The sequence below is a fragment of the Cynara cardunculus genome (assembly GCF_001531365.2).
Source record: "Cynara cardunculus var. scolymus isolate 2C chromosome LG 5, CcrdV1, whole genome shotgun sequence".
NCBI lineage: Eukaryota > Viridiplantae > Streptophyta > Magnoliopsida > Asterales > Asteraceae > Cynara > Cynara cardunculus.
The window spans coordinates 12980340-12996355 of NC_037532.1; the positions used below are offsets into that span (position 1 = coordinate 12980340).

Sequence of the window (16016 nt, forward strand, 5' to 3'; positions counted from 1 at the left end):
CTGTTAGACTATCAATCTGTATAACTAATGCAACCCAATCAATTGAGATGTTTATGGAAATGATAAAAATTCATTTATTATTATTTGAATATTTATTAAAGACGATATTAGAGTCATTAATTATGATACACAATTTATATCAGAAACCAATCAAGATACTTATAAAACCACATGTTCACTAGATTAAATAAACCGTTGAGATTGGGCTGCAATAGTTGTACAAATAGGATAGGGTGTATAATAAACCACCTATTTCTCTCTCTCTCTCTCTCTCTCTCTCTCTCGCTATATATATATATATATATATRTATATATATATATATATATAGAGAGAGAGAGAGAGAGAGAGGGGGCACATTCAAATGAAAACCGTGCAATTCTTAGAAACCGTGTAAACTAATTTCGACCAATAGGAAAATTATATTTTTTTCTAATTAAATTTAATCATTAAGGATATATTGGTTATTTGCATTGTTTTCTATTAAATATGAAAGTTATTAATAAATCTTAATTAAGATAACATAATAAAGAAAATTTTATAAATAGTAATATTTAAATATTTAATTAAATTATAATATTAAAAATTAGATTTTGTTATATTGTGTCTCGGTTTATTATCGTCAAGATTCATGAAAATCGTAAGTTATTAGATTAATAAATACATGAAATCAGTAATAGAAAAAAAATTCATGAAACCGATTTTATACATAGTGAAATTGGTGCATGGAGTAAGTGAGAAATGATTATGAAATGGTGCATGATGAACCGGTTTCATACATGGTAAAATTGGTGCATGGAGTAAGTGAAAATGATTATGAAATGGGTGGATGATGATATGGGTACGTGAACAATCTCATTAGACAAGTAAAACAAGGTGCATGATGAATAGGTTGATGAATAAGGTGAGGAATTTACTATAATATGGTGCATGATGAATAGGGTGATGAATAGGGTGCCTTACGAAGATGTGGTCGGGTTTACCATTTTGCCCTTCTCACTATTATAAAATAAAAAAATTAAATATATATATATATATATATATATATTTTTAATCTCAACCACAAATCAATAAATAAATTAGAAAATTTATAATTTTGATAATTTTGAATTAAAATTTTAATGCAAGGACATTTTAGGTATTTTCTCTCTTCTCTCCTCTCTCTCCGTCCCCGATCCTCCGGCCACCGTCCTCTGGTAATACCACTAAGATACATAAAAATATTGACTCTTTTAAACAAAAGACACACAGTATGATACCCAAGCACATATAAGATGCATTGTGATATCACTATGTTACATCTCTGATCGACCACACAAACGACCTTAGTATGATACCCAAGCACATATAAGATGCATTGTGATACCACTGTGGTATCAGGGGAGAACAGTGGCTAGAGGCCAGAGGACGAAAAGAAAAGAGAGGATAGAAAAGAGTTTTAAAATACCTAAAATGTCATTGCATTAAAATTTTAATTCAAAATTACCAAATTTATAAATTTCCTAAGTTGTCTATTGATTTGTGGTTGAGATTGGACCTCATGGTTATCACAAACTAATTAGTTCTCATTTGATTAGGCATGCACGCGCATGATTATTGTATTCACGTATGTTATATATATATATATATATATATATATATATATATATAACATACGTGAATACAATAATCAACCTATTTATATATGCACTCATACATAAATGTCATATATGCATACACACATTTATATTATTAAGGGTGCTATTTTGTATCAAATCAAACTAAGTAACATGTGTACCAACCGTATAAATTAAATTGGTATCAATTTGATATGTATCAATTGCAATCGATTGATAGTACCATATATGAAAAATTGGTTGGTACAGGTATTGGAAGTCTCAAACCGCGGTAGTATAGTGATACCAACTTATTTAATTATTTATTAGTTTTTGTTTTTTAAAGTATTAAATATTAAACGTCATAAATTTAACATTTTTGTTTGAACATGTGAATATCTGCAAGTTCAATTTCTTTGCAATTAAAAAACCTTAAACAAGACAAGTATTACCTACAAACTTAAAATTTGAACAAACTACAAGTTTTCATATATGTAATTTGAGGTTGGTACAAAACATAATATCAACCAAAAAATGATGGTACCAATAAAGTTAGTACATGATGTACAATTTCACGTACAGGTTATAATTGATTGGTATAAAATATTAGAACAAAAAACATGGTATTGTATCAACGACACGGCGGCTATGATCAGATCCTAGTGTTGATTCACTTTTGACGGTTGATTCTATTGCCCCCGATGCTTAATCGCTTCATTTAGGCATCTAACGATGTTATAGTGGTTGTTTGCTCCTCTTTCTCGGGCTTAAAAGCGCCTTAGGTAGCTGTTATCTATCGAATCTTTTCTAAGAGGTTTCTTCTCTTAGCACAAAAGCACTAAGCAAGTAAACTACCTCTACTCTTTCCTCCCAAACTCTTCTTTACCTACTAATTGAGTGCCAACACGTAGCAGTGCTATCAGTAAGAATAGGGGTGGCAATAGCTCAGGTTAGGTTTGGTTCAGATTTATCCCATTTATTAAAAAGGTCGAAAATCTCAACCCAACCTAACCCATTTAATTAAGTGGATTAAGATTTTTCAACCCATCCAACCCAACATGTTATCTAAATGGGTTGACAACGGGTTGACCTGTTTAAGATTTTCTTAATCCAACTTGTTAAATAAATGGGTTGATTCTGAGTTGACCCATTTAATTTTAAAATTTTAAATAACAAAAAGGACTAGATTATTTAATTTTTTTTGAGTGTGTGTTCGAAGAGAGGCTGGAGGCTGGAGACTGGAGACAGATGTCAGATGGAGACCGGGAGAGCCTATTGAGTCCCTAATGTTGGACGCCTAGACAGAGAGGAAACCGAGAGGGAGACAATTAGACAAATGTTGGACGGAGAGAGAGCCGAGAGGAAGAAAAACGTTGGACGGAGAAAGAGCCGAGATCGAGAGGACAAGAGGTGGACAACAGACTTGAAGAGTTGGATTGGACTTTGGAGGCGATTATGGAGTAATGGACTAAAGGGTTTCATGATAATTGAGAGTAATGGAGACGATTGGAATTTGGACTTCCATCTCACAACGGTATGATTTTTAATTAAGAATAAAACAAAACTAAAAATTAGAATACAAGATATAATATTAAGAATAAAATAAAATTATATAATATTTTAAATGGGTTGGAAACAAGTTGAAAACGGGTCGAAAAATTCAACTCAACCCAACCCAGCCCATTTATTTAAATGGGTTAGACAAGTTAGGTCAATTTATTTATGTAAATGGGTTGAAAATCTCAACTCAATCTGCTAACTCTAGGTTGGGTTGGAGTTGGTTAGCGGATTGACTCATTTTTTGCCACCCCTAAGTAAAAAGGTTAGACCACCGGCGCCCGAGACGGTATTCCCTAGATATTATAAGTTTATTTGTTCTATTTTATTTTTGGATATTGAAATATTGAGTTAGTCAAGTTCTAAGTATTTAACTTACATTGATGCTTAGATAAATCAAGAAAATATATATCTTTGGACCAATAATGTAAAAAGATCTTGTTAATGGACTAAACTGTATGGAGGTGAATAGTGGAAGGACGAAATTTGTATTTTAATTTTTATGGAACGCATACAACTGTGTTTCCCTTCCCTCTCGAGAGAAAGAATATATATATATGTAACTAGAAATTTAGAGAGTTTGTTAGAAAGACGTGGCCTCCGCCTCTCATTCTCCGATCGCTGGATTACCGTTGTGGTGGCCGGCGGTGGTAGTACTGGTTGATTCCGGTGACCTGCTACGTCTCGATTATTGCTTCTTAATAATTAATTAATTACGTGGCTGCATATATTTATGATTATATAATAAAAATTATTGAAGATGGCGTACCGTAGAAAGCAGGGAGGACTTTCTAGGTCTTCTACGTTCAAGGAAGAGATTCGCCACCAAGATCATGACATCATCACCACCTCCGCCTCCTCCTCCACCGCTCCGTCGTCACCTCTGGCACGGAGAACAAATGCTAATTCCCCATCCCAATCGCAGGCTGCTCGTCTTGACAGTTTTCTCTCCTCAGGTGCCTTTCACTCCTCTTTAAAAGACCGATCCAAGGTGCGTAGGTTCACTTTTCTATTTTAATTTACCAGTAATTAATTATATATGTGTTACAAAATTCATGCATGTATACGTACATACCTACCTTTCAATTCATTCCAAGGCATAATCAATCAATAATGTGCCCTAATTGTAATTTATGGCTTCAATCGACTTTTTTCTTCCTGATATTAAACCCTTTCCGACTCTTCAACCAAATCATCATCTCACAATTCTAGCTAGTTCTATTGAATCTGCAAACTAATTGGTTGTTTCAAACACTTAATGATGGTCATTTTGGATTAATTTTTGCTTAATTTGTAAGCTAGGTCTTAAGTTTATAATCCTTTTAGAGGTAGAAAATTAAAGAAGAGAAGCCAATTACATGAGTACTAATATATATATGGTTGTACCCTCAACTTCTTTGGCTAGGTGTTATAAGCAAAGGGATTAGCTTTAATTTTATACTCACCCATGAATTGAGCTTTAGAAGGGAATTAATACGTTGTATTTCAGTGCACCTCATTAGTGTTTACTTTCAATCTCTTCTAACCATAAATTCCCTTCTCACCGGAACCCAACCCGCTGTTATGATGTTGTAATTATATATATTTGTTGAATTGTGGTGGTAATTAAACTTAAATAGGGTTCTGCAACCTATGATTATACTTCGATGAGGAGTACAAATGAAGCAGGAGGGTTTTGGGGCGTTTTAGCAAGGAAAGCTAAATCCATTCTGGATGATCGTCAATCTCCCACCAGCAGCCTAAAGCCAATAGTTACTACTTTCTCAACAAGTAACCACCATGGCATTCAATATGAAGCTTATTCCAAGAAAATTGATGATAGTCCAACATCAGGGAATGGGATGCATACATCACTCACATCTTTTTCACTTAATCAAATTGGTGACACAATTGGGAATGCTCTGGAGGTAATTCATTATCAATTGCATGTTTTTACACATATATATATAATTAAAAAGTAGAAAAAATTGATATTAATTAATTAATTTGTGCCCAGGAAGCAGCAAAGAAAAGTGAAGATAGGATCCAAGAAACAAGTGCAGCTGGTAACAGTAAAAGATCAGCATTGAATGATGAAGAAAAGGATTATGCTGAACCCATCCAAGAAAGTACTCAACTCAAGGCTTCACGCCACGTAAGGTGGCAATTGTTAATTTCTAAATATTAAGTAATTTGTATATGTAGAAATGATGATATATATATATATATATATATATACATTTGTAGTTATTGGAATGTGATGAAAACCAACAATTAACAACATAAAAGTATGCATTAATGTTGTGGGTATCGAGTAAATGCAGGTTGCAATTGCAACAGCTGATAAGGCAAAACAACTTGCTCGGGAGCTCAAAAGTGTGAAGGCGGATTTAGCTGTTGCAAAAGAACGATGCTGTCAGCTTGAAGAAGAAAATAAGATTCTACGAGAAAAGGGACCAACAGATGATGATATGGTATGTATGTACATATAATATATCCTTCTATCAATATTTCCTTAATTAATAATGTTAATTAATATATAAACATAGATTCGGGATCAGCTTGAGACGCTTTTGGCGGAGAAAGGGGTGTTGGCTCATGAGAATTCAGTATATGCTCGTGAGAACAGGTACTTGAGGGAAATTGTGGAATTCCACCACCTCAGCATGCAAGATCATATGCTCATGTATTTGGATCAAGACGACGATAATCTTCTATCTTCCTTTCATCAAATTCATCCTGTCGTCTCTGATTAATTATTTTATTATATATATATATATTCTTTTGTATCAATATAATTCCATCCATCTTTTGATTTTATGATGGAAATTTATTTATTCTTTTATATATATATATATATATATATATATATATATATGTATATATGTTAATTTAACTCTCCATTGAATTAATAACTTGCACTCAATCCTGTATTGTTTTTGGGCTTCATTTCAAATTCTTCATCAATTTCAACATGAATCTTTAATTTTCAAGTTCATTATATATAATATAATATATGAAAATTATTGGGAACCCATAATTCAAACTTATTAATTAAGGTGGTGCATGGTGTGTGTTGAAATTATGGTAATTTACATATGTAAGCATCACTTGGCTTTATTTCTGATTTCTGAATTAAGCACTTGATAAGCTTAATTATACTTCCTCATGAGTCTTTTCACCTTGGGACCAGAACTGCTGGTGTTTAGAACCGGTTGAGTCCATCGTAGTACTCTATTAATTCACAGGTTGTGGAGAGGAAATTTATGTGAAGAGAGTAGCGACCATTTTCTAAAAAGTAATGAAATAACACATACTTTGTAAAAATCATAACAAAATAAACTTTAATTAGTACGAGTGGGTATTCACTGCATGAAAAGACAAAAAGAAAACAGGTAGCCAGCTGCCTTAATTTGTATGAATGCATTAATTCCATACAACATTTTTAAGTGTTAATTTAGATACAACAGGCAAAACTTTGATTAGCAATTAATTAATTAACCTATATATATATATATATATATATATATATAATAATCGGATGGCTGGCTGGCTGGCTGGCTGCATGCTTCCAACTATACGTTTGTCAATCAAAACAACTGAAAGGATAAAGTAGTTGATCCATCAGCAAACGATTTAAGATCATCTGAATGTTTCACCACCGCTCTGCACAATGGACATGTCTTTTCCCTTTCCAACCTGCATGCATGCACCCACCAAATATGTATATATATCATTAATATTCATACAATTCTACCCAAGCTTCTTCAATTTGTATATATATATATATAAACAAACATCAATTAACTAACCACTCTGATACACAGTCTTCACAAAATATGTGTTTGCAACACAGCATCACTGGAGCACGCATTTTGTCTTGGCAAATAGCACAAATCTCACCACCTTCATCCACCTGCATCCATTTACCATATATATATATATACACACATATATATACATTTTTCAATACATTTATTATTGTTATTATCCAATTAAAAAAGATGAAGAAAACATGGGGATGCATGAGGCCTGCCTGCTCAGTTGTTGCATAAGTTCCATAATGAATCTCCTCATGAGACAATGCCTTGAGAGCACAAGACAAGGATTGAACCTACACATATATTATCATTTAGAATGAGAAGAATTAAGGAGCAAACTCCATGAAACTCATAAAATGTATGTTTGGAGAAAATTGCACCTTTTCAACTAAAGAGGTGAGTTTGAATGTCAGATACAATCCAGTTATTAGTGCAGAAAATAGGCTGCCATACTCTTCGTTCAAAAAGAACCGATACCACACAGGAACAGGCAGCAAGGCACGGTATAGCAGTAATAAATACTCCACCAATCTTAGCATTTGACCCTGTGAGATCAGAAAAAAGAATCATGTCACTGCAACTGAATCTTGTTTCAACAAACAGAACCCAGATAGTATCTCACCTGCTTTCGGTAATTTAGTCCTTTGCTATTCTTGTAATACATCAAGAGCAAACACTTTACCACCATGGCTGCTTGCCTCACCAAAATATCTGAAATACATGGAAAATTTTAAGGTGTTTTAACCAAAAAATAGCAAAAAACATAAACAACCAAGATATCAAAGGTCAAACGAAGCCTTGGTGTTTGATTGAATGTGCTAGGCTATTAAGCCTATGAATCTCCTTTTCTATCTAACAACAAAATAAACCCTAATGCAGAATACAAGCTTAGGGGCCGTTTACCAACACAAACCGGGTAAGCACTACCATCCTCACCATACCAAGTAAGATTCTTGGTCATCAAAATGGTGGCAACTGAGTAAGAGTCACCACCCTCAACTACCGGGTAAGATTCTCGGTCAACAAAATGGCACGATAAGATTGTTGGTAAGGGGCACTAAGTTATTAGTTACCCGGTAAGAAGTGGTTTTAATGTTTAGTAAACAGCCCTTAGTTTAAAAGCATATGGAAAATGGATGAGAAAAACTCACCATTCACCACTATTATAAAAATTGCATGCCAAAAAGGCGGTATATTTTTGGGAGGGAGCATGAGCAATGGATAAAGGAGATCATCCTTGCGATACCACCAATAAACCCCAGCCACATAAAGGGTGAAGAAGAGAGAAACATTCGTTAAAACTGATATCTTCCTATCTCCCTGCATGCAAACAACATTCAATGTACCTTAACACCCATCCTTTTCTAAAAAGGTTGAATAGATCCCATAAACTTATAGAAACTCTCTGCACCTTAAGAGCTGTCTGTTTCCTTAGAATGTCATTTGATTTGAACAAGAAAGCAGCAATCGAGATCGTGACAAGAAGACCTGTAATCAATTATAAAAACAGTAGTCCGGAAAATTGGATATTCGGGTAAAAGATTTTGCTAACCAACAGTTATAAGAATAAAATATTCTCTAGTCAACTCTGTTCTACTCACAATCTTGGACTTGTTATCTCCAATTCACCGTGTTCTCTACTTCTAATTACTGGCACAAAATTATTACAGAAACACATGCATAAAGAGGATTGGATACATCTGTTATATTTGTGTCAACCACGTACTTCATATTGAGTATTAGACAACAAAAAAGCAACAATATCTATATAAGAAGAGCCATGAGTTTGTTAAGACGGGCATGAGGTGAAATGATTATAGTGTTAAATTCTATTACATACCCCAAAATGGAAACCAAGGCATTGACTGTTTTACTGACCAAGGTCTATTTCCGCTGAAATAGAATTAATATATCATCAAAAATTAATTACACTTGTATGTGAAAAGAATATGCATGGGGCTGCCAGAAACAATCCCAACCCTCCTCTAAGAACCCTCAACCAAAAAACAAAGAGGAATAGATTGTTGTTGTCTGGTCCTAGCTTCCATGCTTCCGTGACAATGGCCCACTTCGATATCAATCAACCAAAGCACCTTCTTTCTTTTTCATTTAACTTTACTTCACCGTTTTCGATTTTCATTTAATTTATAAAATGAATTGAAGTCATCATTTTTTGTTCCTTATTTGTTGTATGGCTCAATTTTATTGATGCATTGATGTGCCACTTCAAGATTGAATGTAAACTTCTTTACTAACTAAAGTAGCATCCAATCTTGAAATGACACATCAATGCATCAATAAACTCGAGAACCAGAAAAAGCAATAATAAACTGAAAATTATGATTTTATAAAGAGTATTAAAGATGCCAATGGTGTATATCATAAATACCAGGAAGGGAGAAGTGATGGACCAATTTTCATTAAAAAATAGTTCACCCTATATATTGTACAATTTAAGTAAGGAAAACAAGAAAGAAGAGCCACAAAATCATTCAACATACAATGCTAGCCATCAAATCATGAAACTTCCAATGCTTTCATGAAGGGCCTTTTGCTTCACTAAAGGAGTCCATACTTATGTCTATTTCATGCAATATGATGGTCAAATGTATTATGATATATCCAAAACTGAAACCAGTTTCAATGGAATAACACTTCAATTTTATGAATATCATAAAAAAGAAATTCATTAATCCACTCAAAGAAGGTAGCAGATAAAAGCTACTCCATCCGTCTCAAAATAAATGTCCATAGTGAAAAAGACATACAGTTTTAGAAATATGTAATTACTACATTTTTTTACTAACTAAATGACAAGTTTACCCTCAACAATAGAGGGGGTAAATGATCCTCCATCTCATGATTATGGGCATGATTAGAAAATATGTACTTACTTTTGAAAGAAGACACTTATTCCTAGACAAACTAAAATAGAAAAGTGGACACTTTGTTTTGGGATGGAGGGAGTACTAACTAAAATAGAAAAGTGGACACTTTGTTTAGGGATGGAGGGAGTACTATGTAAGTACCCACTCGCTGTTTGAAATATAGTGACTTTACAAATGAGGAAGATCATAGGTTGTTTGTTCATGCTTTAAAATTTTCAACGGATGCAGCTGATGGCACAATTTCCATAATCATACTAAATAAAGCAGCAGTTTTGGCCAAACAAAGCAATCAAATGAGAATGAGAGTATAGTACCTTGCAGATGTTGGCGAATGAAGACGGCCAACAGTAGCAAAATGAATGGAAGAACCTGCTCAATCCACGTGGTAGCCTGATCAACCCCGTTTCTCTGGTCAGAAGAATTTCTGGTGTTGTTAACCCCAGCACCACCATCCGAAGCCTCCACGTCAACACTCCCATCCCCAGAACCATAATTACCTTCAACATTTACACCGCTATCACTCCTAGAATCTACCTGAGCATCTAATACAACCGCAGAATCGGGTCTAGAAATTGGTTGAATAGATGTCTCATTCTGTGTAGTCATCCCTTCTCTCACCTGATCAACCCCATCCCTGTGTTCTTGTTCTCCACCACCAATGATCCTAATGGATATTTCCCCATTGTTATCCCCATCACCAGAAAAATTATTCTGGGTGAACCTACGAGCTGATGATTCGGAATTCCTAGAAGCCCCTGTTCTCGATATACCCGTGTATTCAAAGAATGTTGATAAAGGGGAGTGAAAGAAATTGGAAGCAGAAAATTGGTTGTGGTTGTTTCCATTATTATATCTTCTAGACTGATGATGTGGATTTCTGGTACTGAAACTAGTACTAGTGCTTGCCCAAGAACCTCTAAACGCATCCATTTGGCTTGAAGACCTAACCCCAATCCTATTTTAGATTTTTGTTTTGAAAGAAATACAGCACAACAACAACAACAACAATATTAAATTTCACATTATCAGTTAACGAATCCACATATTACACATTTAAACAAACAAAAAGAATATTGAATTATGATATCAAAAAATTGAAGCATAAGAACAGGGAGTATACAGTTAAGCGTCGATTGTTACCTTTGATGTGGAAATTCCGTGGCGTAATCAATCGCAAAATATTATTGAAGGAAATGCCCGAAAGAAAAAAAAATGGCGGATGAAGGAGGGGCGTCGGAGGAAGAATCAGAAGGAATGGTGGTGGTGGTGGTGGTGACGGTGATCTCTGTTTTCCTCTCTCTCTCCCTCTCAAATCGCAGAGCGCGAGAAGGAGAGAGGCGAGAACACAAATGAATGTATAATTTATTATTTATTGTGTTTTGGAAACTCCATAATTTAGAAGGCCTTCCTTACTATCAACCAAACAAAATTTGCTCCTCCATTTTTATGCATGTTTATCTAAAAATAAAAGTAAAATGTTATTTGTTTATCTTTATAGGGTTGGGTTCATGTGAGACTAATTTATGTTCATTACATCAACTTTATAAACTAATAATCTAATGGTCTAAATTTGTACGGTGACAATTTTGTGATTATTAAGAAGTCTCGTGACAATTTTGTGATTATCAATGTTCAAATTGTAGATTTAATCCAAGAGTTGATAATTAGTCTTACAGGTCTCATAAAAAACCTTTGATTTCACATGATCCCAAGTCTATCTTTTTATAATCATTAAAAGATAATCTTGTTTAACAAAAAACAATCTGTCTTTTAATGATTCTAAAACTTTTTAAATGATTTTGTATATTGGGACTTACTAAACCATTAAACGCCATAATTTCATTTTGAACAATTACCAAATACACTATAAGAGTCTATTAATCATTCTAATCACTTAATCATCGTACACAAAACCATTCAGCAATTGTCAAATAACTCATTTGTCCATTTTCAAAAGCAAATTATCAAATTCTCAAAATTTACCCTTTATTAATTCAAATATTTGAGAGTTGTGAATAGGGAGAAATTAAATAAGGTAAAGATGTCATTTGGTTAACAAAAAAGTGTAATAATAATACATGTTTAAAATTATGTGTCATTTCAATTGTGTACACCTATATTGGGACCGATGGAGTAGTAAATTGTGTTTGGGTTAAATTATTTATGTAAAATTTTTAAAAAATAACTTATTATTAAATATTAGGTATTTTATCTATACTCTTTTACAAAAAATGAATTACAGTTATTCTTAAAATTTTATAAACATATTTTTGGATTGAATTATATTATGAAATATCATAAATACGTATAAATATACATACCATATATATGTATAGCATATTAACAAGTATATATGAATCTATAATAGGAATTCTTATTTATATCTATTCAAAATTTACACTCATCTAATTGTATAATTATACAACTAGCATCGGGATGGAAAAAAAAGAATAAAAATGAAACATGATTGATATTTTAAGTTTTCGGTTATGAAGAATCGAAGTTGCATTGCTAACACATAAACAACCTAATTTACATCTCTTAGCAAACTATATCGTCGTAAGAGGTGGCTTGGACTCTATTATCTTTCTGCATGCCTTAATCATGCCCTCCCAACTCGGTGTCATCCCCTTCAAATATCAAATAACGAAAATTTTATAATTTTTAATATAACATTGAAAACCGTCTTCATTTGTGTAAACTATGTAAACCAATTTCATTTATTCATTTTCTTGATCAATGGTCAAGATTAGTTTAGGTTATATTAGGAAATTAAAAAAAATTATAATCCTTATAAGGGCAAAATGATAACTTTGGTAGTGGTTTTATTAATGGCAACATATCATGTATATCGTAATATTAATGAAACAAAATCATTTGTAAAATAATATATTAATTTTATGTTCAAATATTATAAATAAAATCACATCCATTATTAAAATAGATCAACAATAAAAAATAAAACACACTATAATCTATTTAACATAATGAAACCTTTTGAATAATAATAAAAATAAATTTACTACTAAATTTCATGAATGAAATTGTTTCACAGTTTCATCAATACACAAATCAATGTAATGCAAGATGAGACATTTGTCATTTTCATGTTATTGGTAGATGGATCCGTTTCATTTTGATAATGCAATTGTTTCATTGTTCACTAATTACACAAAGTTTTCTTAGAAACCATGAAATGGTTTCACTTTCTTCAATCACTCATTTCATCGGCCAGCATGGTTTGATAAATTATTTGTCATTTCACGCTATTGATAATGAAATTGCTTCACTTTTCACTAATTACATAGACTTTTCTTATTTTTTTTAAATGGTTTCACTTCCTTCACGCCCCATATCATCATGCATCCATTTCATGATGCACCCATTTCATGTTGCACCCATTTCATAATCGTTTTCACTTACTCTATGCATCAATTTCACCATGTATGAAATCGGTTTTATCATGCACCCATTCAATAATCATTTTCACTTACTCCATGCACCAATTTCACCATGTATGAAACCGGTTTCATCATGCACCCATTCAATAATCATTTTCACTTACTCCATGCACCAATTTCATCATGTATGAAACCGGTTTCATCATGCACTCATTCAGTAATCATTTTCACTTACTTCATGCACCAATTTCACCATGTATGAAACCGGTTTCATGAATATTTTTTTTATTCAACTACAGATTTCATTGATTTATTACTCTAATAACTTACAATTTTCATGAATCTTGGCAATAATAAATCGAGACAAAATATAACAAAATCTAATTTTAATATTATAATTTAATTAAATATTTAAATGTTACCATTTATAAAATTTCATTTATTATGTTGTCTTAATTAAGATTTATTAATAACTTACATATTTAATAGGAAATAATGCAAATGACCAATATACCCTTAATGATTAAATTTAATTAGAAAAAAATGGAATTTTCCTATTGGTCGAAATTAGTTTACACAGTTTCTAAGAATTGCACGGTTTTCATTTGAACGTGTCTCTCTCTCTCTCTCTCTCTCTATATATATATATATATATATATATATACTAGGTTCGATCCCGTGTATTACACGAGGTAATTTGAAAAAATTAAATCATGTCAGGAACTTATCTTACAGATATGAATGATTATTGAAAGTACGATGCTACTTCAGACTTGTACTCTTGAAATGATTTTGAAGAATAACTATGAAAAATGATTTTTCATATTTGAATTTAGAAATAAAACTATATCAGTAAATTGAATTTAAACTTAGCAGTAAATTTAGAACGGCTCTTCAGACTTGTACTCTTGAAATAACTCTTAAGTATAACTCTAAAGAATGACTTCATACTTAGACTTGTACTCTTGAAATAACTCTGAAGTAATACTCTTCAGACTTCAGAGCTCTGTATAGTTAAGAAAGTCAACTTTCGTCGACGTCAGCCACAAATCCCCCACAAATCCGTCACTAAAATTAAAAATAAAATAAAATTTTATTTTTACAACTTTCCCGACGGATTTGTAACAGATTTTTTGACTTATTTAATATTGTCACAAATCCGTCGGAAATCCGTCATAAAATTGGTCTAATTTATTTAAATAAATTAATTAGCGTTAATTAATCAAAATTTACGACTGATTTTAATTGATTTTTATATTTAATTATACTCCGTCGAAAATGTTTAAGAATTTTTTTTTTCATTCTTTTCCCTTCCAAAAAATATGTTTAAAAAAATCATACGGATTGCAATTTTCTAAAAAAAATTATATTTCGTCGGAATTTATTTAAAAAATATGTGTTTTATAAGAGAAAATAAAAAAACTTTTTTTTAATAAATTCCGACGGAATATAATTTTTTATCATAAAAATTATTATTCATCGAAAATTTTGAACTTCTTTTAAATATATATTTTTGGAAGGAAAAAAATATAAATAAAACTTCTTTGAACATTACCGACATATTTTAAACGGAATTTCATTTAGCGGCGGAGGTTTTTCCGACGGAAATATCCGTCGGATAGTTGTTTTTCCTACGGATTTCCGATGGATTTTGCCATCGAAAAAACCACATTTTTTAGTAGTGATCAATCAAATATGTATAATTGAACTTTTAATGTAAATTGTGTCTAGATATGTTCAAATGAGTCTAATTAAACCACTAATGTAAATTGTGTCTAGATAATTGTTTAGGCGGGAAAACAAGGAAAACCGCCTCACTAGAAAATGAGACGTGTCACCCAAGTTACTTATTTATTATAAGTATAGATGTATGGGCTCCTTCATTTATTAATCTTGTTTTTTGTGTTAACTTTAAAAACCAATCTATAATCATCCAATTGTTAGATAAATGGTTTAAATTGTTTTGTTAATTTTAGTATTAAAAGTAACTGAAGCAATTAGTAAATAAAATGAATCATCATGAACATGGGTAAATTCGGTACACAACAAATAAAAGAAACTTACCATCGTCTTCTTCCCTACAATTATTCTTCTGTTACATTGTAGAGGGGCAAGGATGAGTGGTGAAAACAATAAACACATTCGTGAACATTGTTAACAATTATGAATCCCAATAAGTGAACATGTCCATGAACATTTTTAACGTCTGTCATGTGAGTTCACAATTTCCATGTTCATGAACACTTACTTAGTTCACACATAATGACTAGCCATTTTGAACATGTTAAAGATGAACACGATGGAAGACATAATAAGATGTTCATTACGCCTTGAGGAATTAAATATTTGAAAAGAGGCAAATTTTAGGAATAATGTAACTCCCATATTATGTCAATATATTCTTACTAATTTGCCCCCATCTATTAAATATTTAATAACCTATTAACCATGAACCAATATGGATTCCTATTAGACCATTTTTGTTTGTATAGTTAACACAAAAAACAAGGTTAACAAAAGATGGCACTCATATCTATACTATATTATAAAGCATTTGACTAAAACTCTTAAAAACTCTTAAACTCTTAAACCCGTTTATCTCTAAACAATTTCATCCCTATCCGATATCATCCCATAACTGAATTCGTGTAACTAACTGCAGATAAACACAATCAAATACAGGATAAACATATCATTTTAAATATAAAAAATCTAAAATATAATTAGGATAATCATTGAGTTCTAACAAAATACTTAATTATTATCTTTATAAAATG

At 32.0% G+C, this 16016-nt stretch overlaps 2 protein-coding genes across 2 annotated transcripts; one reads left to right on the forward strand and one right to left on the reverse strand.

Annotated features, from left to right (window-relative positions):
* Nucleotides 1–3910: 3910 nt before the first annotated feature.
* LOC112512834 lies at nucleotides 3911–5885 on the forward strand. The gene is made up of 5 exons (XM_025118972.1): nucleotides 3911–4141; nucleotides 4770–5057; nucleotides 5147–5284; nucleotides 5454–5603; nucleotides 5679–5885. The coding sequence occupies exons 1-5, from the start codon at nucleotides 3911–3913 to the stop codon at nucleotides 5883–5885; spliced, it is 1014 nt and encodes a 337-aa protein (XP_024974740.1).
* An 834-nt stretch (nucleotides 5886–6719) lies between these two features.
* On the reverse strand, nucleotides 6720–10768 carry LOC112512836 (RING finger and transmembrane domain-containing protein 2-like). The gene is made up of 8 exons (XM_025118973.1): nucleotides 10153–10768; nucleotides 8362–8438; nucleotides 8102–8270; nucleotides 7573–7661; nucleotides 7331–7495; nucleotides 7166–7243; nucleotides 6942–7045; nucleotides 6720–6828 (listed from the first exon to the last, which is right to left on the reverse strand). Exons 1-8 carry the CDS (start codon nucleotides 10766–10768, stop codon nucleotides 6720–6722), a joined length of 1407 nt encoding a protein of 468 aa, XP_024974741.1.
* Between the last annotated feature and the right edge of the window lie 5248 nt (nucleotides 10769–16016).

What these genes read in the sequence shown, in the direction of transcription:
- LOC112512836 (XM_025118973.1), bottom strand. Translation starts at nt 10,768, where the DNA reads ATGGATGCGTTTAGAGGTTCTTGGGCAAGCACTAGTACTAGTTTCAGT. An exon ending in TTTTATAATAGTGGTGAATG is followed by an intron (nt 7,662 to 8,101) that starts GTGAGTTTTTCT and finishes CATGTATTTCAG; the next exon opens with ATATTTTGGTGAGGCAAGCA. An exon ending in GAAGACTGTGTATCAGAGTG is followed by an intron (nt 6,829 to 6,941) that starts GTTAGTTAATTG and finishes GCATGCATGCAG; the next exon opens with GTTGGAAAGGGAAAAGACAT.
- LOC112512834 (XM_025118972.1), top strand. Translation starts at nt 3,911, where the DNA reads ATGGCGTACCGTAGAAAGCAGGGAGGACTTTCTAGGTCTTCTACGTTC. An exon ending in AACTCAAGGCTTCACGCCAC is followed by an intron (nt 5,285 to 5,453) that starts GTAAGGTGGCAA and finishes GAGTAAATGCAG; the next exon opens with GTTGCAATTGCAACAGCTGA. An exon ending in GACCAACAGATGATGATATG is followed by an intron (nt 5,604 to 5,678) that starts GTATGTATGTAC and finishes ATATAAACATAG; the next exon opens with ATTCGGGATCAGCTTGAGAC.